General features: G+C 44.4%; 1 protein-coding gene across 2 annotated transcripts; it reads left to right on the top strand.

Moving 5' to 3' along the window:
• The first annotated feature begins 213 nt into the window (after nucleotides 1-213).
• Nucleotides 214-24,115, top strand: LOC144601742 (mitochondrial mRNA pseudouridine synthase Rpusd3-like). Of its 2 annotated transcripts, none has more exons than XM_078414090.1 (10): nucleotides 214-263; nucleotides 6,216-6,347; nucleotides 7,337-7,497; nucleotides 12,616-12,660; nucleotides 13,719-13,809; nucleotides 15,995-16,102; nucleotides 19,507-19,591; nucleotides 20,335-20,461; nucleotides 21,651-21,790; nucleotides 23,571-24,115. In XM_078414090.1, exons 1-10 carry the CDS (start codon nucleotides 214-216, stop codon nucleotides 23,787-23,789), a joined length of 1,158 nt encoding a protein of 385 aa, XP_078270216.1. In that variant the 3' UTR covers nucleotides 23,790-24,115. The 2 variants fall into 2 exon arrangements, with proteins under 2 accessions (XP_078270216.1, XP_078270217.1); XM_078414091.1 differs by lacking the exon at nucleotides 214-263 and adding an exon at nucleotides 2,066-2,165.
• Nucleotides 24,116-25,891: the final 1,776 nt, after the last annotated feature.

A 25,891-nucleotide genomic window follows, 5' to 3' on the forward strand; every position in this document is an offset into this window, starting at 1 on the left:
ATGAATTTCTAGTGGTTGGAAAATTGCAATTAAGCTCATACTTTTTCCCCATTAAATTTTATTTGCAATAAAAGAAAAAATCTTTAAACAAAAGAATCATTTGTACAATGCAACAAATTCCCAAACTAGCAAAACGAACAGTAAGATAACAAGAGGCTCAATGTACTCTGGGCAGTGAGTGACAAAACGCCGGCTGAAGAAGGGGTGGAACCAATGTGCGGAACCGGTGTTTTCGGTCGGAGGAGAAGCGCTGAACCTGAAGGGTGAGTTGGGCGGTGAGAGCTGTCTGGTGGAAGTGCTGGGGGGCCGTGGGGTCGGGGAGGAGAGAAGGCGGGGAATAGGGGTCGGGCAAGCGGCAGCTAACTGCACCGAGCCTCGGGAACTCGGAGAGCCGCCTGCAGCGGCGAGTTTCCAGCCCCATCATCCAGACCAGCGCTGGAGCAACTTCCTAAATCCTCCCCAGGCAGCACAACCCCTCTCTGCCACAAGCAACCGTCCCATTCTCCAAGTATTTTGCGACATTTTCTGCAAATGCAGCCTCATACTGTCTACATAATCGCAGTGGTCAGTTTTAAACATTGAAAATGTATGCTTCACACTTGAGCCAAAGCAAAAAACTGCAGTTGCTGCAAGTCTGAAATGGGACAGAAAATGCATGAAGCTCTCTACAGATCAGGCAGCGTTTGTGGAGAGAGGAACAGTGTTAATGTTTCAGATATGTGAGCTCCTCATTACAACAGAACATCATATACTGAAAATATTTAGCTCAATTCAGGTCTGGCCAGTGTTCCCTGCGTTTTCTGCTGTTATCCACCCAAACTTTGAGGTTCTGCTGGAAGTAGCTTTTCTTCAGAAGATAGTGGCTTTTCACAGCGTTAAGCACAAAATCTCGGTTGAAACTGGAGCAATACTGAAGAAGTAAGCCAAACATCTATAACTTTCAGGTGAACATAAGGTCTCCCACAAAGAAGTAGGAGTTTGGGGAGATTTATCGTTCGTTAGTCATTTGGTTTAGTTTATTGTCGCGTGCACTGAGGTACAGTGAAAAGCTTTTCTTTGCATGCTAACCAGTCAGCGGGAAGACTATACATGATTACAATCGAGCCATCCACAGTGTACAGATACATGATAAAGGGAATAATGTTTAGTGCAAGATAAAGTCCAGCAAAATCTGACAAAAGATCGACCAAGGGCCTCCAGTGAGGTAGATAGTGGCTCAAGACAGCTGTCTACATATCATATCATATCATATCATATATATACAGCCGGAAACAGGCCTTTTCGGCCCTCCAAGTCCGTGCCGCCCAGCGATCCCCGTACATTAACACTATCCTACACCCACTAGGGACAATTTTTACATTTACCCAGCCAATTAACCTACATACCTGTACGTCTTTGGAGTGTGGGAGGAAACCGAAGATCTCGGAGAAAACCCACGCAGGTCACGGGGAGAACGTACAAACTCCTTACAGTGCAGCACCCGTAGTCAGGATCGAACCTGAGTCTCCGGTGCTACATTCGCTGTAAAGCAGCAACTCTACCGCTGCGCTACCGTGCCATGATAGGATGGTTCGGTTGCCTAGAGTTATTAAACTTTACTTACATTTATAACAACTTTTTTGTGTACATTAGCTGCTGTGTTTTTTGTGTGGTAACATAGACTACTTTAAAAAAGTTCTAAAGTTCTTTGGGATGCAAATTATGAATGGCATCTGCTGTCTATTCTCCTGTATTGTTTAGCTACAAGCCGAGGTTGGATAAACGTGGATTGTTTTCTATGGAACTTCGGAAGTTGAGGGGAGAATTGATATACTGTGCAAGTGGTTTAGATGGGTTGTGATACCTCTGATATTTTTGTTGGTCTTTTCGTTGATCCACAGTTATCGGATCTTAGCACGCAGAAGCTGCCCATTTGGCCCAATGTTTATTGTTGACTCTTTGAAAGATGGATCCAATTTGTGTCAGTTCCCTACTCTCTCTCCAGAGCCTTGCTCCCGATTCTGTTTGACTTTGCAGGGAAATCCGTTCCTTGCTGGCTCTTCCCAACACCCACAGTTTGTTCTTGTTACTGCAAATGGGGGCAGGACCGTTCCTCTTGACTGAGTCTACCCAGCAATAGCAATCCGCATTTATACAACACTGCAAACCTGGCAAAACATTCCAAGGTAGGGATAATTATCAAAGAGGCATATCACGAAGTGTTAGAATTGGTCATCAAGGTAAAGACCATCTTAAAGGAAAGTATAGCAGGCTGAGCATGGAATTGCACTGGGTAAGGATCGGGGCAGCCAAAGTTTCTAGTAGAAGAGTGATTAAAATCAGGGTTAATCAAGGGGCCAGGATGAGAGGATGTAGAGATTCGTAGGACTGGAGGGAAGCAGTGAGATGGAGAGGACTAGGGGAAGCAATGGGAGTGTTTGAAAACATGCAAATTGAACACAGATTTCTTTTTCCAGTATTTTGGCAAATGCAAACCATCCTCTGTGATGGCCAATAATCAGTGTTCACCTCTCTGCAGACTCACACAGAGGAGCTGAACAATTGAAAGATCTCGGGGGAGCACCACCACTTTTACCACTTCCCCCCAGTCCCTGGCCTGCCAATAAAAAGCACCTGCACCCTCCCCACCTAAACTCCCTCAGCCAGCCCCGCTTCTCCACGATTCCGTCTCTTTGGAAGGAGAGAGGAAACTGAACGCCTACAGCTTCAAATATCTCACATATTTGTCTTCCTAAAAATACTGAGCTTTCAAACTCATCGAGGGGTTAATTTGTGCTGATGCAATCACCAACCATCGCCTTAATCAGCGCAGGTTTCTGATGGGGATCCACCTCCACCAATGAACATTTCAGCTACCTGCTGTCATTTTAGTTTATCCTGGTGCCGAGTGCATTGCTGACAGCATGAACAGTTTTGAAAATCATTATGTTTTAATTGCACAGCTTCTGATTTAGGGTGGACGTAGAGATGGGAGTGGAGAGGGGTTGGTTCCTTTCAGCACGCGGTGTGTGGAAATTTTAAAGCATTTAACTTCATTGTCAGCTATGCGGAGAATTCTGGCCCCAGCTGCTAATAAGCAGTTAGCTCGATTGACTCCTAATCCACTAATAATCTTGACAGATTCCATTGTAATGCAAGTATTCATCTTGCAAAGCAAACAAACCCAGTGAACTTAAATGCCAGCCCTGTATTCCCGTACGCATCATTATGTACAATATTCAATAGGCATTTTAAACTAAGGGTTATTAGTAAAGATTCCACTACACGATTCCTGCCTGGCTCTGCTGTTTGTTCCATCTTCTAGCTATCACTTGAGCCTTAAGCAAACACATTACTGAGGTTCCAAAGTCTTACTGACACCCTGCTTGTTTACATTTTTTTTATTTCCTCCCATTCTCCTTTCAATCCTCCACCCCATCCAGACTCTCGATACTCGTGTTTCACACCCTTCAGTCTCACCTGCACTACTCCATTTCCAGCTCTTCCCACATCCCTGGTCTCCTGCATCTTGCTGTTGGCAGCCTTGTTGGGTACCCAAGCCCAACCCAAACTCCACCATCTTCCTACTCATTCAAGATCTTACTTCTAACCCATGGTCTATGCAAGCAAACAAATTAGGGACAGCGAAAAGTCACTTGAACCATTAAATCCATTCTGCCATTCAACGACCATGGCAGATCTGACTGACCAGAGTCTCCCATTCCTATCCATCTGCGGAAAACACCCATCACTCATGTGTCAAGGATCTATCTCTCAGAAACATTTAAAGACTCAGCTTCCACCACCCCATGAGGAAGAGTTCAAGCCTGCAAACCTCAAAAAGATATTTGTGTCATCTGTCTTAAGGTGACGTTTGAGTTTAAACAGATAACTTGCTCCAAAGGTCCAGAATTTCCAAACAGGTCTAAGCTACATTCCACCATCCTGCTCACTCATACACTGGTTTATTCACAAATCGATTTATTCACAAAATGCTGGAGTAACTCAGCAGGTCAGGCAGCATCTCGGGAGAGAAGGAATGGGTGACGTTTCGGGTCGAGACCCTTCTTCAGACTGATGTCAGACTGCATTCACACATCAGTCTGAAGAAGGGTCTCGACCCGAAACGTCACCCATTCCTTCTCTCCCGAGATGCTGCCTGACCTGCTGAGTTACTCCAGCATTTTGTGAATAAATCGATTTGTACCAGCATCTGCAGTTATCTTCTTATACCACTCATACACTGGAACATTTGGGAGAATTATCCCCTTCGGTGAGGAGGTGGCAGAAGTGAAGAGCAAACTCTAACTACGGACATGCTGAAATAATCTGACAGACTCGGGCTTAGCTGTCTGTCATACAAGAAACAAGCACTGAGTGTCTATGATGTTCAGAAATATTTTTTTAAAAACATGCAAACAATGCCAAAACAAATCAAATGATTGCATTATAAAGCACTATCATAAATATCAATGCAGTAGGGATATGAGCAATAAAATGGACACACAAAGAACTTCAGATGCTGGAATATAAGAAAATAACTGCAGATGCTGGTACAAATCGATTTATTCACAAGATGCTGGAGTAACTCAGCAGGTCAGGCAGCATCTCGGGAGAGAAGGAATGGGTGACGTTTCGGGTCGAGACCCTTCTTCAGACTGATGTCAGGGGGGCAGGACAAAGGAAGGATATAGGTGGAGACAGGAAGATAGAGGGAGATCTGGGAAGGGGGAGGGGAAGAGAGGGACAGAGGAACTATCTAAAGTTGGAGAAGTCAATGTTCATACCGCTGGCCAGCAGATAATAGTCAGTCACAGCCCATTTAACACCTATGAGAACGCCGTCTGGTTTTAGTGCATGTTTGCTGGGAGTTTCGAGCCTCCTGACTCTCTTGTAGCAAAACGCCAGCAGTTTTTACATGGAACTTCCAGTATTTGTCAGGGTACTTTGAAGATAAGTTATTTGGTGCTATTTTTTTGTTTCAGTGACGGACATTTTGAGCTGTATTTATGACCCATAGAATGCTGTTTAAAATAGAACAGATTATCTGGTCAAATGTCTCAGCTGCTCATAAACCACATTCCTTACACCCTCTGTAAATACCATCACATCCAGAATGCCCTTTTGAAGGAATCCCAGGGATTGCAAATATTGACACATTCCCAGGATAAACTCTACCCGTGACCATTTTAAACTGGTGCACTCCTGGAAATTCTCTGCAAATATTGACGTTCTTCCACAATCTCTTGCAAGTACTGACACTCCGAATTCCCTGTAAATTATAGCCTGCTCCTGGTATCGCCTGTAAATATTGAAACACTTCCCTGTTTCTCTCTGGTACTGACACTCCCAGGCTGCTTGTAAATATTGGTGTACTCCAGGGATTCCCCCATACTTACTGGTATGGGGGAATCTTGGGGTTGGGAATCTTGGGATTTCTTCTCAGTACTGATAGGATCCTCTATAAATAAGGTCACATTTCTGGGGAAAACATTCAAATACAGACAGATCTACAGGTTCTCTTATTAAAAAAAAAAAAACATTCACTTATAAAGCAACATACCTACTGAAACCAATTACAAATTTGAACACCTCCTTTTCAAACACCGACACATTCTCCGAGGTCACCACACGCATTGATCCAATCTCAGGAATTCCTTGAAAGCAGTGATTCGCTGCCAAGGAATATCCTGCATGTTCCTGGTACATTCCTAGAGTACTTTTGCAAATACTGGAGTTGCTGCCTACAAGCGCCAGAGACCCAGATTTGATCCTGACTATGGGTGCTGTCCGTATGGAGTTCGTACGTTCTCCCCGTGACTGGGTGGGTTTTCTCTGGGTGCTCCGGTATCCTCCCACCCTCCAAAGACGTACAGGTTTGTAAGTTAATTGGCTTCGGTAAAAATTGTTAATCGTCCCTAGTGTGTATAACTGTGCTAGTGTGTGGCGATTGCTGGTTGGCAAGGACTCGATAGCCCGAAGAGCCTGTTTCCACGCTGTATCTGAAAAGACTAAAGACTTTATAATACAGCAGGCAGAGTTGTATAACAGAGGTGGTAGCCATTTGTCCACACTGAGCCATGAAGATAGTTGCTCTCAGTTCTTTAAGGAGACAAAAGGTGTACGTTTAGCTGATTTGTGCTTTAGGGGTTCCAGCAGAATTGTTAGGCGTATTTAATGAGCTCCTTCAAATTTGGCAGTCATCGATGAGTGTGTTTTTTAAAATTTAATTTTAGGATGAATCAGATGTGGAAACAAATATACGTAGGAACTGTGACCGTAACCAGCACCATGCAGGGACAGTCCTGTCCGTTTGCTCGAAGACTGGTAACCAATTCAGCATCATGTCCTCTCAGTACTGTGTCCAGGTGAGTTTATTTTTCCTCTCCAAAATTTAGATGCCTTTTTATGTCCGATCGCATATTCTGTTGTCTTTGCGCATAAAGTAAGGAGAGTTTCAGTTGTGTCATCCAATTAAAAACCCAAGAAACTCATTGCATCCCCAGGATGCAGCCTTGAATTTCAATTTATTCTCGGGAGTTGGTATTACTCCAGCTAAAATCTTATTGTTTAGTCTAGTTTATTGTCAAGTGTACCGAGGCACAGTTGAAGGCTTTTGTTGTGCGCTAACCAGTCATCAGAAAGGCGATGCATGATTACTACGATTAAAATGAAAAAAATATTGAATTTACGGCCAAATTGTAGGAACTACTTAAAATTAAATTTTAAAATGTTTGTAACTGAAACCTTACATATAATGCATATAATTGAGTCCATTGTGCATTTGGATTATAAATTAATTTTCTGTGTATAATGATTAGATGCAGTGATAGTGATTTTTAACTGAGTTCAGGCTACACATTGACAGACTAATGATTGTAAGCACTTCTTCTTTCATATGTCATCTACACCAATCAAAAGTGGCAATTGGTGCTTCAGAGTACCGTAGTGACGCTTTGCTGCAAATTTTTGCCAGTTCCGTAGGACGAGGACGTGAAGCAGCTCCCACCCCATTGTAAACACTGTTGTGTGATGAATGCAAGTTAGCTCACTATCATTAATGACAGCTGTGTGTTCTGGAGTCACGTAAGCCATGTAAATGCAGTCTTTCTGGGGTGACAGATCAAGGAGTACCACGAAACTTGCAAGAGAGTTGGATTACACCACTTTCCTGCCGGAGGTTGTACATTTGGGAGATTTCTTTGGACATTTAATTGGTATTGTCAGGGGGATGACCAAAGGTATTGGGATTCCATTTGAGAGCCATGAGTAGTGCTGAAGTAGGAGTTCAAAGACAGTGATGATGATATTGAGGCGAGCTCTGTTCTTCTCTTCATTCCCTCTACCTCTGTTTCAGGTCTGACATAAAACCAAAGGGTCAAATGCACAAACAAAGGCAGCATGTGAGAAGCAGCAAAGGTGTTAGTATCCTCCAGGATCCAGGTATCCCAGTGCTCAGAAGACTGACCAGACAAGGGCTTGTGGAACTGCTAGCATCCAGTGTGGTATACCAAGAATGTAAGTGTTCACTTCAATAAAATCAACTCCACAATTTGAAGTTGTGCAAAAGATGCTTGTGGTAAACATGTCAGGGTGTGACCAACGAATGTTCTCCATTAGAGTGGTGCATAGCAGGGAGTCACTTGGCACGCATATTTTTGATCACTGTATCTGCACAGGCAATGAGCGGTTCCTCAATGTGTCCATGTCTATAGATATATTTATTCAAAAATAATTATTAAAAATAATCCAGGGTTAGAACTCTACACCTATAACAACTGGGACTTGAAAATGGCGCCAAATCTGGTGACTCTGTATGTGGAGATGAGGAACGCAGAGCCAGATCTATCTTATTTGTTTGCTTGGGCCACTGGACTTTGCATGGGCTTTGCAACCTTGTGTGCTAGGTTAAATCACATGCTTGAGGCTCTCTCTCTCTCTCACCTGCTTGAGGCTACGTAATCACAAAAATGCTGAACTTGCTAAAGCTAGTAGTAATCAGTAGCCCAAACCGCAGAATGTCTCAGTGTACTACTACTTTACACTTGTACTGTACCTGAGATGCTTATCTATTTCTAAGTGTTTATGTATAGGGATACTTGTACTGAACTGTATACAAAATTGAATTTCACTGTACCTTTATCAAATAAAGTACCATTGATAAAGTACCATTGATCTGTAGATACATTTTTTTGAACAAATATATCTATAGACATGGACATATTGAGAACCACTCACTGCCTGTATAGATACCGGGATCAGTTTCCAGGCCACTTGTGTCAAGTGGCTCTCTGCTGTGCACTGTTCTCATGGAGAGCATTCTTTGTTTACACAACTGTGCCTTGTGATTTCAAAACCCACAAGGTATCAATATATTCAATACTAGTAATTTCTTAACTAATGCAATTTCCTTTTAGGTATCTAATTGTATTAATGTGTTGATTAGTGCGTGAATGCTTTTTAACATTGCCGGACATTTTTATATTTATTTGGTGTTATATCGGTACATTTTTTCATCAGTGGAGGGTTTCTGCCCCGAGAGGGTACACAGACCCTTCAAAGGCTGTCTCGTCCACAATACAGCACCGTGATACTGCACTGGAGGGCAGTTGAGATTGTGACGGTCGGGTCATGAGAGCAGAACTTAAATCTGCAAACAAAATGTGTAGGAAGGAACTGCAGGTGCTGGTTTATACTGAAGATAGACACAAAATGCTGGAGTAACTCAGCGGGGCAGGCAGCATCTCTGGAGAGAAGGAATGGGTGACGTTTCGGGTCGAGACTCAAGAAGGGTCTCGACTCGATTCGTCACTCATTCCTTCGCTACAGAGATGCTGCCCGTCCCTGCATTTTGTGTTAAATCTGCAAACCTCTGATTATAAAGAGACTGCTGACAGCTGAGCCACTGCTGAAACCTAATTGAGGTGAAACATCCGGGTACATATCTAGGATTGGTGACTCAAGTATCTTAAGACATAAATCTGAGCTTGTGTCTCTGGCCAGTAGGCCAATGTATCTATTGCTGACTGATATGCAGCCACTCCGAATCTGTGCCCTTGTGTGCTGCATTTAACCCTTAGGTAATGCACAACTGGCTTCTATGCTCATGCTGGGTAAATATCAATTGTACCTATCTCAAACATGATGATGACTATTCTGGTGCCATGTTTGCTGGTCATTGATTACTGTCATATGTAAATAATTGAGACAGATGTAGGGAGTTCCTGTTTGAATTTCACCACAGAAGGCATCAGTAACTGGTTGGAGACAGGAAGGACCATTCACCTGACCTAGGTACAACCATTGTGCTAAACTGTGGTGTCACTGATTTTACTCCAAGTCAAAAAATAAAGTGCTGGAGGAAGAAGACACAGAGTGCTGGAATGAGCTACTCTGGGGAACACGGATAGGTAACCTTTCGGGTCGGGACACCACTTCTGACTGATTGCATCGCCTGCCAAGCTTTGTCCCACTCTCTATTCCAGCTGTTTCCCCCGACTCCAATCAGTCTAAGGGAGGGTCCCAGCACAAAACGTCACCAATCCACGTTATTCTGAGATGTGCCTGACCCACTGAGTTACTCCAGCACTTTGTGTCCTTCAAGTATTTGTTGACCGCTTGTGCTTAAATTAGAAAATATATCTAGTATTCAAGGAAAGAGAAGTTATGATAGCTTCTGTTGATGAGAACAAGAAAAAAAAACTATTCAAAGGAAAATCACTTGCACCATGGTTCAGTGCAGAGGTTGCAGGAGAAACTGCAAGAAGAGTTAAGTATCGTAGCGTTATAAGTTGTGGTGCTGTTACTGTTCACCTCCTTTGTTGCTGATTACCTAAAAAAAAAAAACGATTTCATGGTTAAATAATCTCAAAAACCAGCTTATTCATATTTTTCTACTGCCTGAAGATAAGAGAGAGTTGTGATAGGAATAAAACTGAATAAAAAAATGTAAAGTGTTCTTTGTTTGTTCCTTGGCAAAAAAAAAATTTATTTAGATTTCTGCTTCAGAAAGCATTTTGTAGAACATGGGGAGTTACGACTAGTTTTCTCGTTGCAAAGGCTCTTTAGATAATGAAGCAGTCTGTACACACAGTTAGACTTGGACAATATCCAAGCTTAGGCTGCCAGCTGACTGTTTCTGATTAAAGTGAATTCACTTGATTCATTGACAGTCAATAATCTTACCATTCTCAAATTCTGCTACTAGCTATCACGAAGGAAGATAAATTTAACTTACCCGCCACATAATCACTAGCCACTTGAACAAGTCAGATACGTCTTATTGAGGAGAGTGATTCATGTTTTGAATCCCCGTGTTGTTCTATAACCTACAATGTACAAAACATGAGTGTGACAGAACACTCTTCACTTGAATAGTACGGGTGTCAGAGGTTATGGGGAGAAGGCAGGAGACTGGGGTTAGGAGGGAGAGATAGGTCAGCCATGATTGAATGGCGGAGTAGACTTGATGGGCCAAATGGCCTAATTCTACCCCTATCCCTTATGACCTTGTGATGAATGCATGAAATTAGCCAGGACACCATTCATGACTATATCTCAGTTCCCCAGCACCCTGGTTCTCCTCCCTCCCCCCCATCCTATTTGTCCTACCCCCCCCCCCACATACTCCACCCACTGAATCCCATTCCCCACATTACCACCCACCCCACCCTCTGTTGCTCCCATCATTCACCACCCCTCCTTATTCACATCCATTCTTCATTCCCTTAGTGTTTTAATTGTCATGTCGTACCTCCTTTTATAAAACGTAACTCTAGGTATAACCTCTCCTCGCTGGTTTGTGGTGGTACAAGGACTCTTTACCTCCACATTTCCATGGGCATTTAGGGACAGAATGATCATTGCTTGCGTCAACATAGCTCAGCTTCTGTGAATGAATAAATACAAAAATATTGACATTGGTTTAATATTGTCACGTGTACCAAGATACAGTAAAAAAGCTTTGTTTTGCCTGCTGTCCAGTCAAATCCCACCATAGGTGGGTACATCAGGGTAGTGCAAAAGAGGAAATGGACTGAGTGCAGATTATGATGTTACAACCGCAGAGAAAAGAGCAGCTAAAAAAAAAAGCAAGGGCGACAATGGAGTAGACTGGGAGATCAGATATTCATCACTGCCATAATGAGATGTCCATACAAAGTCTAAAACAGCAGGGAAGAAGCTGTTCTTGAATCTGGTGCTGTGTGCCTTCATGTTTTGTATCTTCTGCTGATGGGACAGGGGCGAAGAGAAAATGATGGGGATGTGAATGGTACTTGATTATGCTGGCAGTTTTCCCAAGGCTTCCCAGTGAAGTGCAGCTGGGGAGGGAGGCTGGTTTGTGTAATAGGCTGGGTTGTGTTCACAACTCAATGCGGTCTCGGGCAGACCAGTTGCCACGTAGAGCTGTGATGCATTCCCATTGGATGCTTTTTTATGGTGCATTTATAGACATTGGGAAGGGTCATTGGAGACATGCCAAATATCCTTAGTCTTCTGAGCAAGGAGAGGCATTGGAGTGCTTTCTCAAGTCAACCGACTATATGTTTGGGCCAGGGTAAATTGTTGATGACATTTACACCTAGGAGTTTGTAACGAGCATTCTCCAATCTGCATCAATGGTATTGAAGTGGACCATCTCCATCTCCACTAGGTTGGGGCAGGTATTCCATCCACAACTGACTTCTTGCTGACATTGAAGGAGAGATTGTTGTCATGATGCCATGCTGTTAAGCTTCCTCTCTCCTTCCTGTACTCTGCCTCGTCATTGTTTGAGATGCAGCCCACTACGGTGTTGCCATCTGCAAACCTGTAAATGGAATTAGAGCAGAATTTGGCCGCGCAGCCACGGGTGTACACGGAGCATAGTGACAGGTTGAGGACACAGCCTTGCAGGGCACCATTGCCGAGAATTATTTTTGAGGATGTTTTGTCACCTGGCCTTTCTGTTTTCAACCTATGGTTCAGGAAGTTGAAGATCAGGGGGGGGGGGGGGGGGGGGGGGGGGGGGGAGTGGGGGGAGTGGGGGATGGTGGTGCTGTCCTAAACCCAAGAGCTTGGAAATGAGTGCAGTTATCTATCTATATACTAAAACTCTTGTTTGTTTGTTCCTGAACTACAGCCAAAACAGTACATGATAGCGTGACAATTTTTAGGCCCACCTTACTCACCGTCGTCCCTTTGGTGCTAATGGAAGAAGTTTCATTGAAATCGGTTATATTTTTAAAGTTATTCTCATTTTAAAGTTTAAATCTATCTCGGAGGGAGGGGGAGAGGGAGGGAGGAGGGAAGATAAGGGGTGTTGAGGGGGATGGAGTGGGGGGAAGGGGGAGGGGGGAGGGGGGGGAGGAGAGGGTGCTGCACCAATGCAGGAGAGGTTTGGGCCTAATGGGTCCACTTGGTCTATAGTCACTAAATAGGAGTCTGACGTACATGTCCTTGTTATCCAAATGTTGCAGGGATGGGGGGGGAGGGGGGGATATGGCCAGTGAGACGGCCAAACTTTGATTGTCTGCAACTATTTCTGCTGTGTGTTTTGTTGTAAATAATCTGATTCACTGTCTCACTGATCTAATCTGTAATTAATCTAATCTCCACTGACCCACTGAGATCACTGTCTATCTGTTTTTCAAACAGATCCTCTCATCGGCATTAATAAGCCAGCAGGACTCTCCATCACAGGTAATGGCAGGTATATTTTAAGCTGAAGTGCGTTACATCTTTCCATTAAATCGCTGGAAATCTATTTGTGTTCAAAATGAAGCTAATTGCACTTACCTGTCAAAGCAAGACAATTCGGCACTCCTTGGGCCTTTCTTGGCTAGAGTTAAATATTGTATGGGAGAGATCTGGGTGACCTTGTCCAAGCAACACAAGTGCAGTGAGTAATTAAAGAGGAAAATGGATCATTGGCTTTTTTTACAAGAGGGGTAAAGTATAAGGAAGTCTTGCTACAGCGGTACAGAGATTGGCTGAGGTCACATCTGGAGTACAGTATCATTCTTAGTAAGGAAAGATATTCAGGTGCTCCCCGGCTTACGATGCTTCGACTTGCGATGCTTCGACTTGCGATGCTTCGACTTTGAGATGGTGCAAACGGCAGTGACCCGTGGCGATCCGCCGCTCGCTTCTGGCCACGTGATCACGTGTATTAAATGCATTTCGACGTACAATATTTTCGGTTTGCGATGGGTTTCTCAGAATGGAACCCCATCGGAAGGTGAGGAGCACCTGTATTTTTTCTTTGAGGTGGGGTGCAGAACCTTCACTGGGTTGTTTCCTGGAATGGGAGTGCTCTCTTGTGAGGAAAGAATGAGTAGTGGAGTAGCCTGGAGTTTTAAAGAACGGAAGATGATCTCATTTAAAGTCTTGCTCGAGCGGGCTTGACAAAGTAGATGCTGAAAAATGTCTGAGAACAATGCACTTGGTCTCTGGGAAATGGGTCATCCATCTTGGATTGAGATGAGGAAGAATTCTTTATCTCAGTTGGTTATAATTCGTTGAAATTCATTATCCAGGGGAGCTCTGGCTGCTAATGCTATAAGTGTACTCAAGGCCGAGACAGAGGAGGGCTTTTGGACCATAGGGGTAGAATGGTGGGAATGTTGAGTTGAGTTGTGGCCAAAGGTGATATCAGCCATGAAAAGATTCTTGAGATTGTCTATCCTACTTGTGCTCCTATTTATATTCATTAAAAAATAAAGCATGCCTTTTTTTTTTCTTCCCCCAATACCCATCAGGTGGAGAGCTTTGCTTGGTTTCACTGCTTCCAGATCTTCAGCAGCAGCTGCAGCTTTCTGAAATGCTCCATGTCGTAAAAGCAAGTCACAGGTGGATATCTTCTTTATGGGAATATGACAGTCTCCGTTCGGAACCATTGAGTCATAGAGCACAGAAACAGGCCGTTTAGACCAACTCATCCATGCTCACCAAGATCCCCTATCTAAGCTAGTCCCATTTGCCCGCGTTTGGTCCATAACCCTGTAAACCTTTCCTATTCATTTACCTATCCAGGTTTTTTTAATGTTATAGTACCTGCCTCAACTACCTCCTTTGGCGGCTCCCGCTAGCTTCTGTGCAAGATATTAAACAGGTCGTACAGAAGCAGATTAGAACAAGGAGGTACAGACGCAGATTAATACACAACAGGACACAATGTGCTGCAGCAACTCAGCATGTCAGGCAGCATGCCTGAAGAACATGGCTAGCTGACATTTCAGGTCAAGTCCCTTCAGAGATGCTGTCTGACCATACTTGTACTGAACTGCATACAAAAATGAATTTCACTGTACCTTGCCAGGTACATGCGACATGACCGTACAGGGCAGTCACGGTGGCGCAGCGGTAGAGTTGCTGCCTTTCAGCGAATGCAGCGACGGAGACCCCGGTTCGATCCCGACTACAGGTGCTGTCTGTACGGAGTTTGTGCGTTCTCCCCGTGAGTTTCTCTGCGTGGGTTTCCTCTGAGATGTTCGATTTCCTCCCACACTCCAAAGACATACAGGTTTGTAGGTTAATTAGCTTGGTGAAATGTAAAAATTGTCCCGAGTGTGTGTAGGATAGTGTTAGTGTGCGGGGAACACTGGTCGGCGCGGACCCGGTGGGCCGAAAGGCCTGTTTCCGCGCTGTATCTCTAAACTGAACTAAAAATAAAGTGCCTATCATACCATTTGTTGCTAGTGTAGACAGTGAGACACCTTGATCTGTTACACTTCTACACCTGGTTGTGAAAATGCCATGCAGTCAATACCTGAGTTACTCTAGCGTTTTGTGTCCTTTAGTGATATGCAGGTATTGACTGCATGGCATTTTCACAACCAGGTGTAGAAGTGTCACAGATCAAGGTGTCTCACTGTCTACACTAGTAATAAATGGTATTAGATAGTTACTTTATTTGTCACATGTACCAAGATACAATGAAATCCGTTTCTGTATGCAGTTCAGTACAAGTATCGCTATGCATACCCGCTTAGATACATCTTAGATAAGCATATCTGATACAGTACAAGTGCATTGCAGTTGTATACTAATACAGTATCCAGAGTCGCCAGTTTGGTGCCATTTTCAAGTCCCAGTTGTAAGTGCAGGGTTCTTAACCTGACCATGAAGACCCGTTGTCCTGGCGGCGTTGCAGGGTCGGCCTGGCCAAGCAAAGCCATGGTGCCCTCTCCGCCTCTGTTCCCCCGCTGTCGGCCGCGTCTGGCCCACACGCTCGGCCTCGGAGCGGCGCCCGGTGCAGCTGAGCCCCGGCAGCTGCAGGGCCTCCAGCGGCTCACTCCACCGTCGAGGCCGTGCACTGCCTCCCGCAGCCGGTCTGCTCAACGGCCCTCTGACTCCCTCCACTCTAGACAGGCGAGCCGAGCCTTCCAGGTGGGTTCCCAGTACGCAGCACAGGTCCTCTGTCCATGGCGGGCGAGGTGGACCTTCTGGGCAAGGCCTCGGCCTTCTGTTAGATGGGGAGATATAGCAGGGGTCCAATGATTAACGGAGATGTGTGGGGCAATTTGTTGAGCAGAGAGTGGTGGGTGCCTGCAACACTCTGCCAGTGGTGGTGGTGGAGGCAGATACGATAGTGGCGTGTAGAGGATTTTAGATAAATAAATGAATATGCAGACAATGGAAGGATATGTGGAGGCAGATGAAATGAGTCTAGCCTGGCACCATGTTCACTACAGACCTCATGGGCTGAAGGGCCTGATCCTGTGCTGTACCTCTGTACGTTCCATGTCCTTGGGAAGTTGGAGGAAACTGCAGCACCCAGATAAAATTTACACGATCAAGGGGACGGAGGGAGGGGGGAGGGGGGCGTTCAGATTCCGCACACACAGCACCAAAGGTCAGGATGGTGTCCTTGTCTCTGGCGCTGTGAGGGAGCAGCTCTGCCAGCTGTGCCACTGTGCTGCCCAGAATTGTACAATATAATTTGTATGTTGTAAAGTGTGCTGGATAACTTGAACACTGTCAAGTCCGTTAATCCTCACTAAACAGCCTTTTTGCACTTGACTTTAATTCACAGGGACCATTCTGGTCTGGTTCTGCTCTCCACCTGTCACCAAACCACCCAGCACATTGAGAACGCCTTCATTCAGGCTCGCAGGAAGAAGGAAGTGATAACCAGTTACTGGTAATGGCTGAATTATTGTGCAAATTTTAAATAACCCAAAAAGTAAAATCTTGTATATCAGAACCTGGGTTCTTATTCACAAACACTGATCAAAGGAGCAAATCCTTGCGACTATAATATAATCGTAATATCGACCAACCAATCCACCATATACGTGGGACAGAGGTGTAGAAATTGGTCTTATTCATAAAATCTTTTGTTAATTTCTGCTATATGTACATCACACTACCTATTACATAATGATAATGAGCCAACAAAATACTGGTAGAAACAGAACATCAACAAGGATCAGCATGGTGGTGCAGCAGTAGAGTTGCTGCCTCACAGTGCCACGATCCGGGTTCAATAATGGCTGCGTTTGCTTGACTGTACAGAGTTGTACCTTCTCCCTGTGACCTGCGTGGGTTTTCTCTGGGATGTCTGGTTTCCTTTCACACTCCAAAGACATACAGGTTTGTAGGTTAATTGGCTTGGTATAATTATAAATTGTTCCTAGTATGTGTAGGATTGTAAGTGTGCGGGGATCGCTGGTCGGTGCGGACTCGGTGGGCCGAAGGGCTTGTTTCCATGCTGTATCTCTAAACTAAATACTGGGGTAACAGTACAAATATTAATCAGAGCAAAGGGTTACAGGGATAAACTGCTTGCATGTCAGTGAGTTCAGAAAATGGCAAGCTGTTCTAACATGAATATTGAAAAGTGTAGAAGTGCCAGAGTTGTGACTGCTTAAGAATTTTTGAGCACAAGGAACACAAAGCATTTGGCACCGGTTTATAATTGATAAGAGTAACGAGGTGTGGCTCTCATGAACTGAATAATACTGAACAGCAGAAATGACAGGACTATTACTGCCTGAGTAATTAAACTGTTTTTTCCTGAGAGTCACACGTGGCAAATGTGGCTGGTTTCAATTTACTTCAAATTTATTTACGATGTTGTGGAACAAGTTTTCTGGAAAAAAAATATCCTGTTTATTTTTTCTGTGGATTCAAATACTATCCACGTTTGACTGCCTTGACCTGTGTCTCTAGGCGTGGAGTTATGATTGGGATGGTGGATTTTAGCAAGGGCACTGATATGGATATGGGTGTGGTTGAGAGATGCGGAGGAAGCAAGTTTAGTTTAGTTTAGAGATACAGCGCGGAAACAGGCCCCTTTCGGCCTGTATATTCACAAGTGTATTCAGAACTGAAGATAGACACAAAATGCTGGAGCAACTCAGCGGGACAGGCAGCGTCTCTGGAGAGAAGGAATGGGTGACGTTTCGGGTCCTGACCCTTCTTCAGTCTGACTATCCAGAGATGCTGCCTGTCCCACGGAGTTACTCCAGCATTTTGTATCTATCTTTGATTTAAACCAGCATCTGCAGTTCTTTCCTACACATGTATTCAGATCTGTATGTGCAAGAATATTCAGAGACACTGCTGGAAAAATAAAAGGGTCTGTGTGGGAGCAGACGTGCCAGTAGCAAGGGTGCAAAACAGGTGTGATTTGTCTTTTCATTTAGAGGCCTGAAGGAAAGTCAGTGAACACATTTGCTTGGTTTTCTTAGCTTTCAACATCAAATCATCTATCATTCTTAAATTGCTTAACATGCATAACAGGATTTGAAAGGCAAATAGTGATGTTAACACGCTCTGAGAATTGCATAAACTGGTTCATTGGTATTTTTATGATAGTTTAACAGAGAGATACAGCATGGAAAGAGGCTCTCTGGCCCACACTCATCATCAAACATCCAATTGCACTAATCCTACATTAACCTGTTCACTGCCACGTTTTGTTTTTTTCATTATTGGCCATGACCCGAGTATTCTCGGGGGTGGCACTGAATTGATTAATACAATTTTTTATTCACCCCACATTTTAATCAACTACCCCCAAATTCAACACACAAGGAAGGGACAATATACAGCTGCTAATTAACCAACGAACTTGCATGTCTTTGGGATGTGGGAAACCCGAGCACCCAGAGGAAACCCACACGGTCAAAGGGGGACCTTGTGAACTCCACACAGAAAGCACCCAAGGTCTGGATTGAACCTAAATCTCTGGTGCCATGCATGAATGAAAGAATGTATTAATTAATACTTTATGAATTAATATTTTATTGTCACATGTGACGTCACAGTGAAATTCTGTGCTTGCATACCCAAGGTATACAAATAGTCGCCACATAGAGGGCGCTGACAGAGTTACAAAGCACCCCCACGCCAGGTCCCCCTTTGTTCTTCCCCCCTCCCCCCTCCCATGCCGGGTCCTCTTTGTTCCTTCCTTGAGTCAGTGGTTCCACCAGTCGTGCCATCATTCTGCCCAAACATGCCCTGGAATACCATCATCTTCAGTTTCTCCCTCAAGACTCAGTATTTTTGTAACCGTCTAACAACAATATTGTAGCAGATCATGGGTATAATTTTTTCTTTTTGTCATGACTAATGATTATTTGGGATTACGTTTAGGTTTATTATTGTCACAGTGAAAAACCTTGTCTTGCATGCTATACAATCAAATAAGATAATGCTGTGCATAAATACAATCAAGCAAAACTTGAGTACATTAATTAGAGTGATGGGAAAGATACGGAGTGGAGAATACAGTTTTTAACATTATAGCGCAACAGTTCCAGAGACGAAGTGCAATGAAACACCGCAATGTGAAACACTTGGTTCTGCATGTTATACAGACAAATACAAAAAATATATATATTTATTATTTTTTATATATATATATACCCGATTATTTTATATTACAGTTGTAAAATTGTATGAGTTGAAATTTATAGCTGCATGGTGGTGTAAATAGTCTTGTTTAGTTTTAGTCTTGTTTATCGTCGCGTGTAACGAGATACCGTGAAAAGCACTTTTTCTGCATGCATCCAGTCAGCGGAAGGGGTATACGTGATTACAATCAAGCCGTTCACAGTGTACAGATACAGGATAAGTGGAATAATGCTTAGTGCAAGATAAAAGTCTAGTGGTAAGATTGGGCGGCACGGTAGCGCAGCGGTAGAGTTGCTGCTTTACAGCGAATGCAGCGCCGGAGACTCAGGTTCGATCCTGACTACGGGTGCTGCACTGTAAGGAGTTTGTACGTTCTCCCCGTGACCTGCGTGGGTTTTCTCCGAGATCTTCGGTTTCCTCCCACACTCCAAAGACGTACAGGTATGTAGGTTAATTGGCTGGGTAAATGTAAAAAAAAATTGTCCCTAGTGGGTGTAGGATAGTGTTAATGTGCGGGGATCGCTGGGCGGCACGGACTTGGAGGGCCGAAAAGGCCTGTTTCCGGCTGTATATATATGATATGATATGATAAGGTCCAATAAAGTCCAATCATTCAGGAGTTCTGATTGCTAGTGTCTCCACTCCTCTAAGTATTTCCACTGACTGCATTTTGTCCGCTCACAGCGCTGTGACAGTGGGTGTTCCAGAACCTGAGGCGGGTGAGATCAATATTGCCCTCAAACAACAGATCATTGGCGAGCAGAAGATGGTAAGTTTCTTCTTGATTGATTTCCATAATTGGCTCGGAGAAGAGCAAAAATAAAAATAATAGATGCTGCGCAATGAAAGGACTTCCTAAAGTGATTCTCTATCATTCCAATTCTAGATGAACAACATTTTTTTCTTTTCCAAAGGGATATAACGTAGATTAATTGAAGAGTCCTGACCCAAAATGTCACCTATCCATGTTCTCCAGAGATGCTGCCTGACCTGCTGAGTTACTCCAGCATTTTGTGTCTTTCATTAATTGGAGTAACTTGAATGCAGTAGGCTGAGCATATTTTCTATTTGTTTCATGGACATGGGCATTGCTGGCAACAACATTTATTGTCCAACCCGTAATTACTCAAGTGAAGGCTACGATGAGCTTCCTTCTTGAACTGCTGCAGTTCTTCTGGTGAAGATATTATCATTGCAATTGGGCAGGAAGTTCCACGATTTTGGCAGTGAACGAACAGCTGTACATTTCCAAGTCAGGATGTTGTGAGACGTGAGACGAACCTGCGAATGATGTTATTCCAACACATTTGTGGCTGCTTCACTGCTCCAGTGGCCTGGGTTCAATCCTGATCTCTGGTGCTATGGAGTTTGTATGTTCTCCCTGTCAGTTTCCTCAGTGTGTTCTAGTTTTCTTCCACATGCCAAAGACAGGTGACTTGTAAGTCATTTGGCCACTGAATGGCCCCCTGTCTGTTGGTGAAATAATCTTACCGTGCTTTGTTATGCCAAAAGGTGGTTCCTGTGTTTCACCCAACTGCTGGAAACTTTCGACGGAAAGAAGCAAAGAAAGCAATTACCCGGTACAAGGTTCTGGATGCTGCAAATGGCTGTGCTTTAGTGCAACTTCAGCCTCTTGCAAGTAAGTGTGACAGATATCCGCTGTAAAAATGTTGCTGGGCCATTAACATGTGGAACACAGGCCGTGTAGCCTTGCAATACTAACGCAGGAGAAAGCAGAAAATAAATGGGTAGCCTCGGAAACCTGTGATTGGGTGGGGCTGTGTGGGCAGGTGCTTGTTTCTGGGTACCTAATTCTGATTTAATTAAACGCTCAGTATAGTGAAGAGGCAGCAATTGATATCTGTACTTTTCAGGGAGAAATGCATTGATGGGAATTAACTTTACTGAAGTGTGACGGGCCCATGAGTATTTAAAGATGAGCATTTGGTGTCAGGTGTTGCAGTGTGTTGAGGGGTTTCAAGTATTCCAGACCGTTGGTGCATTTTGGTTTGGTTAATTTACGTCACCCCACTGATGATTTTTAGTCTGTTGGTGGCAGGAAGAAAAACAGAGAGCAGTTTCTGATAAGGCTCTAGTGCTAAAACTTGACTAACGTTGGAGAAAATAAGTTTCATAAGCTGGTTCACTTTTCTTTGCTTCCAAGATTCAACCTATTACACACGGTATTTGTAAATCTATTATTATTATATTACTAAAATTCTTATCTTGTATATATATCTGTATATTTGACTGTATAGCAGTTTGTTTTCTCCCCTCCCCCTCACCCTCCCCCTTGCCCTCCCTCCCCCTCTGCCCCTCCCCTCCCCTACCCCTCCCTTCTCCCTCTCCTTCCCCTCCCCCTCCCCTCTCCCTCTCCCCTCCCCCCTATTGGCAAGCGTGGTGCTGTTGCATATCTCTGTGAAGGCAAAGCTTATCTCAGTGACCTCGCGGGTGACCTCATCATGTACTGGTCTTGTTTTCCTAAGCAGGGTTTGAAACGCTATGCTGCTGCTAATTTAGCTGGCAACTCAATTTCACCTGACAATCTGTTTAACCCTTACACTAAAAAGTTGGTGCTTTACAGAAAAAGACACAAAATGCTGGACTAACAGCAGGTCAATGTGCATTTCTGGAGAACATACATAGGCTACGTTTTGGGTTCTCACCCAAATCATTACCTATCCATGTTCTCCAGAGATGCTGTCTGACCTGCTGAGTTACTCGAGCACTTTGTGTCTCATTTTGAATGAAGTCAGGGTCAGGTGGTTATTATATCCTGGTTAAAGCTACCAGTTTTACTTTTTTTTAAAATATACTTTTCCTTTCAGCCTTTGAGAGCGTGTTGGAAGTTCACCTTACGCTCAAACTCTGCACAGTTCTTGGGGATCATGTATATTCTGGCTGGCTGGGCAAGGTTCTCGACGTCCCCTTCCGCCTTCCTGTGGAATCGGTAATTCCTCGAACTCAGGTCAGTGCAAAAGGGAAAAGATGCAGCAGAGAGGCATTGGGAAGGATGGGACGGGGGGGAGTGTACGGTTCTACTTGTAAGGCAGGTGGTCGTGGGCACACCAGGCAGGTGATGTAGGGAAATGCCAATGAAAACCAAAACAAAACTGCAGCAGCTGGAAATCCAGAACACAAACTGCTGGAAATATTCAGCAGGTCTGGTCGCATCAGTGGGAAGAGGAACAGAGTCAAATTTCAGGTTGGGGACTCTTTGTCGAACAAGGGAGATGGCTGGGGCATCTGAAGTTGGGCTGCATGTGTGTACTTGTAGGTTTCTCAAACAGCTCTTCTTACCTTCTCCCCATTCACCCCTTTAACCTTACTGATTTTAAATGACCTCACATCAAAAATAAGCAATGGTTTTCGTACATTCAGTTCAGAAGCGAGGCCGTCAAATGATATTTTTAAGGCTGAGATAGATAGATTCTTGATTAGTATGGGTGTCAGGGGTTATGGGGAGAAGGCAAGAGAATGGGGTTAGGAGGGAGAGATAGATCAGCCATGATTGATTGGCAGGGTGGATTTGATGGGCCAAATGGCCTAATTCTGCTCCTATCACTTGACCTTATGGCACGTTGGCGCAGTGATAGAGTTGCTGCCTTACAGTGCCAGACATCCAGGTTCAATCCTGACCACGGGTGCTATCTGGATGGGGTTTGTACATTCTCCCCATGACCGTGGGTTTTGTCTGGGTTCTCCTGCATTCCAAAGATGTACAGGTTTGTAGGTTAATTGGCTTTGGTAAAAATTGTAAATCGCCCTAGTGTGTCAGATAGTGCTAGTGTTCGGGGTGATCGCTGGGCCTGTTTCTGCACTGTCTCTCTAAATCAAAAATCTAAATCAAAATATAGCATGGCAACAGGTCCTTCAGCCCACTGAGTCCACACCAAACATTGATCACCCATTCACACTAGTTCTTGTTATCCCACTTTCGCATCCACTCCCTGCACACTAGCAGCAATTTACAGAAATCAATTAACCCACAAATCCACACGTCTTTGCGAGGAAACCGGAGCACCCAAAGGAAACGCACCTCGCCACAGGGAGATGATGCAAACTGCACCAGAGGTCAGCATCAAGCCCAGGTCTCTGGCCCTGTGAGACAGCACTCCAACACCTGTGCTACTCAGTGAATTCTCTTTACTTGCATTGTCAAGACAATAAGTGTTTATAAAAGTCCACGGTACTGAATTATCTTTTGTCAACTTATTTACATCGGCAAAACCAAGCGCAGGCTCGGCGATCGCTTCGCTGAACACCTGCGCTCGGTCCGCATTAACCAAACTGATCTCCCGGTGGCCGAGCACTTCAATTCCCCATCCCATTCCCAGTCTGACCTTTCTGTCATGGGCCTCCTCCAGTGCCATAGTGAGGCCCACCGGAAATTGGAGGAACAGCACCTCATATTTCGCCTGGGCAGTTTGCAGCCCAGTGGTATGAACATCGACTTCTCCAACTTTAGATAATTCCTCTGTCCCTCCCTTCCCCTCCTCCTTCCCAGATCTCCCTCTATCTTCCTGTCTCCACCTATATCCTCTCTTTGTCCCGCCCCCCTGACATCAGTCTGAAGAAGGGTCTCGACCTGAAACGTCACCCATTCCTTCTCTCCCGAGATGCTGCCTGACCTGCTGAGTTACTCCAGCATTTTGTGAATAAATCGATTTGTACCAGCATCTGCAGTTATTTTCTTATACTGAATTATCTTTTGTCTGTATTTACTGTATCTGTATTTACCTTGTTAGGTACTGGATGAGACCTTGCTGCAGAAGCTACATATGGACCAAAACCACATGTGGAAAATGCCAATGCACCTTCACTTGCAAAGGCTTACAATTCCACCATTTGGAACCAAGAAATCAGAGACGGTCGTTACAGCTGCTCCCCTGCCTTACTTTAGCAGGACTCTTGAACTCTTGGGTTTAACAAAGAATGAGTTTGTTGAAGAAAGTACAAAGAAATGAAGAACTCCATTCATGGATTGTCAAAGTCTAAGCTGAGCTAAAGGACAAACTTGTGAGCAGTCACACAGTGAAATCCAAACATTCACAAGAGGAGGACATGTTTGTAACATTCCCCACTCTCAACATGTGAGGAAGTGGATGATCACAGCTTGCAGAGATTGGACAGATTGAGGACAATCACTACAATTGTCATCTTACTAAGTATAAGAAATTGGATATGATTAAAAAAAAATTAATCCAAAACAATCTGGGTATGCCTCATTCCAGTGAATTTAAGTAAATAAAAATCAAGTTTGTGTTCTGATGAAGAGTCATTGACAATAAAGATCTGGTTTCTCTCTCCGTGGATGGAGTTTTGCCAGCGTTCTGTTTATATTTCAGTCTCTCGCTTCTAATTAATCCATGACCACAACTCATAGTGCATTTGGAGATGTGGGACTTGATCATGTTTAATGTGATTTCCATACCCTTTGTCCAAGCTTATACCTGTATATTTGAATAAGATACTAACATCTGTGGATTCATATTCTAATAAGAGTTACATTCAAGAGAAAGGCATTGAAAGGGTTTCAGTACTGGACAACTAAAATCCAGCTGGCTCTGTCTGGCAGTACAAAAAGAAAATTATTACTTACAGCCACACAAGGCATATCCAACCTGTTACCAGTTTAGACAAACAAAACATCTGTATACAATATAAGTGCAAATAGGGTTACAATGACCCAGCAGACAATGATGCAACATTGGCTGAAAGTAAGTACCTGCTAATAGTGGTAGGAACGGCAGTTTAAAAAGAGCGCCAATATCATATCATCTATATATACAGCCGGAAACAGGCCTTTCGGCCCACCAAGTCCGTGCCGCCCAACGATCCCCGTACATTAACACTATCCTACACCCACTAGGGACAATTTTTACATTTACCCAGCCAATTAACCTACATACCTGTACGTCTTTGGAGTGTGGGAGGAAACCGAAGATCTCGGAGAAAACCCACACAGGTCACGGGGAGAACGTACAAACTCCTTACAGTACAGCACCCGTAGTCAGGATCGAACCTGAGTCTCCAGGTCGGGAAGTTGGAGAGAGGACCACCGTTGGCTGAAAGTAAGTGAGGGGCAATTACAGTGTAATAAGTCAGTTAGAAGAGAATACGTGGATTGGTTGATCATTTAAGTGAGAAGTCTGGTAAATTGGACAATCAGGCAATTTAATTGGTGATATAAGCAAGACTTGCAAAAGGGTGCAGCCCTGTTCGGGTGCAGCCCAGTGAGAAAAGTGCCCAGTGAGAAAAGTGTGCAGCGAGAAAAGTGCGAGTCTTTGGCAGCGAGAAAAGTGCGAGTCTTTGGCAGCGAGAAAAGTGCAAGTCTTTGGCAGCGAGAAAAGTGCGAGTCTGGCAGCGAGACAAGTGTGAGTCTTTGGCAGCGAGACAAGTGCGAGTCTTTGGCAGCGAGAAAAGTGCGAGTCTTTGGCAGCGAGAAAAGTGCGAGTCTTTGGCAGCGAGAAAAGTGCGAGTCTGGCAGCGAGAAAAGTGCGAGTCTTTGGCAGCGAGAAAAGTGCGAGTCTTTGGCAGCGAGAAAAGTGCGAGTCTTTGCGAGAAAAGTGCGAGTCTTTGGCTGCGAGAAAAGTGCGAGTCTTTGGCTGCGAGAAAAGTGCGAGTCTTTGGCTGCGAGAAAAGTGCGAGTGGCTGCGAGAAAAGTGCGAGTCTTTGGCTGCGAGAAAAGTGTGAGTCTTTGGCTGCGAGAAAAGTGCGAGTCTTTGGCTGCGAGAAAAGTGCGAGTCTTTGGCTGCGAGTCTTCGGCGAGGAGGCTGAGGTGAGGAGGTTACAATTGTTTTAAGCCTGAACTGTTTATAGACACAAAGTAATGGCGGAAAAGTTGGTGCAATGTGTTTCCTGCAGGATGTGGGAAGATAGGGACGTCGCTGGAGCTTCTGGGAGCTACACCTGCAAGAACTGTGTCCAGGTGCAGCTCCTGAATTGACGTGTGGTGGAGTTGGAGAGGCAGTTTGATGACCTTAGGGCCATCCGGGAATGCGAGAGTTTCCTCGACTGGACCTATTGTGAGGCTGTCACGCCAAGGGTCCAGGTCGAGCGAAGGTGG

The sequence above is a fragment of the Rhinoraja longicauda genome, chromosome 17 (assembly GCF_053455715.1).
Source record: "Rhinoraja longicauda isolate Sanriku21f chromosome 17, sRhiLon1.1, whole genome shotgun sequence".
In the NCBI taxonomy this organism is placed as follows: domain Eukaryota; kingdom Metazoa; phylum Chordata; class Chondrichthyes; order Rajiformes; family Arhynchobatidae; genus Rhinoraja; species Rhinoraja longicauda.

Coding starts and splice junctions, on each gene's coding strand:
- LOC144601742 (XM_078414090.1), top strand. CDS start 214: ATGTGCGGAACCGGTGTTTTCGGTCGGAGGAGAAGCGCTGAACCTGAA. Junction 7,498..12,615: donor CAGTGTGGTATACCAAGAAT/GTAAGTGTTCAC, acceptor TTTTTCAAACAG/ATCCTCTCATCGGCATTAAT. Junction 21,791..23,570: donor CGGTAATTCCTCGAACTCAG/GTCAGTGCAAAA, acceptor TTACCTTGTTAG/GTACTGGATGAGACCTTGCT.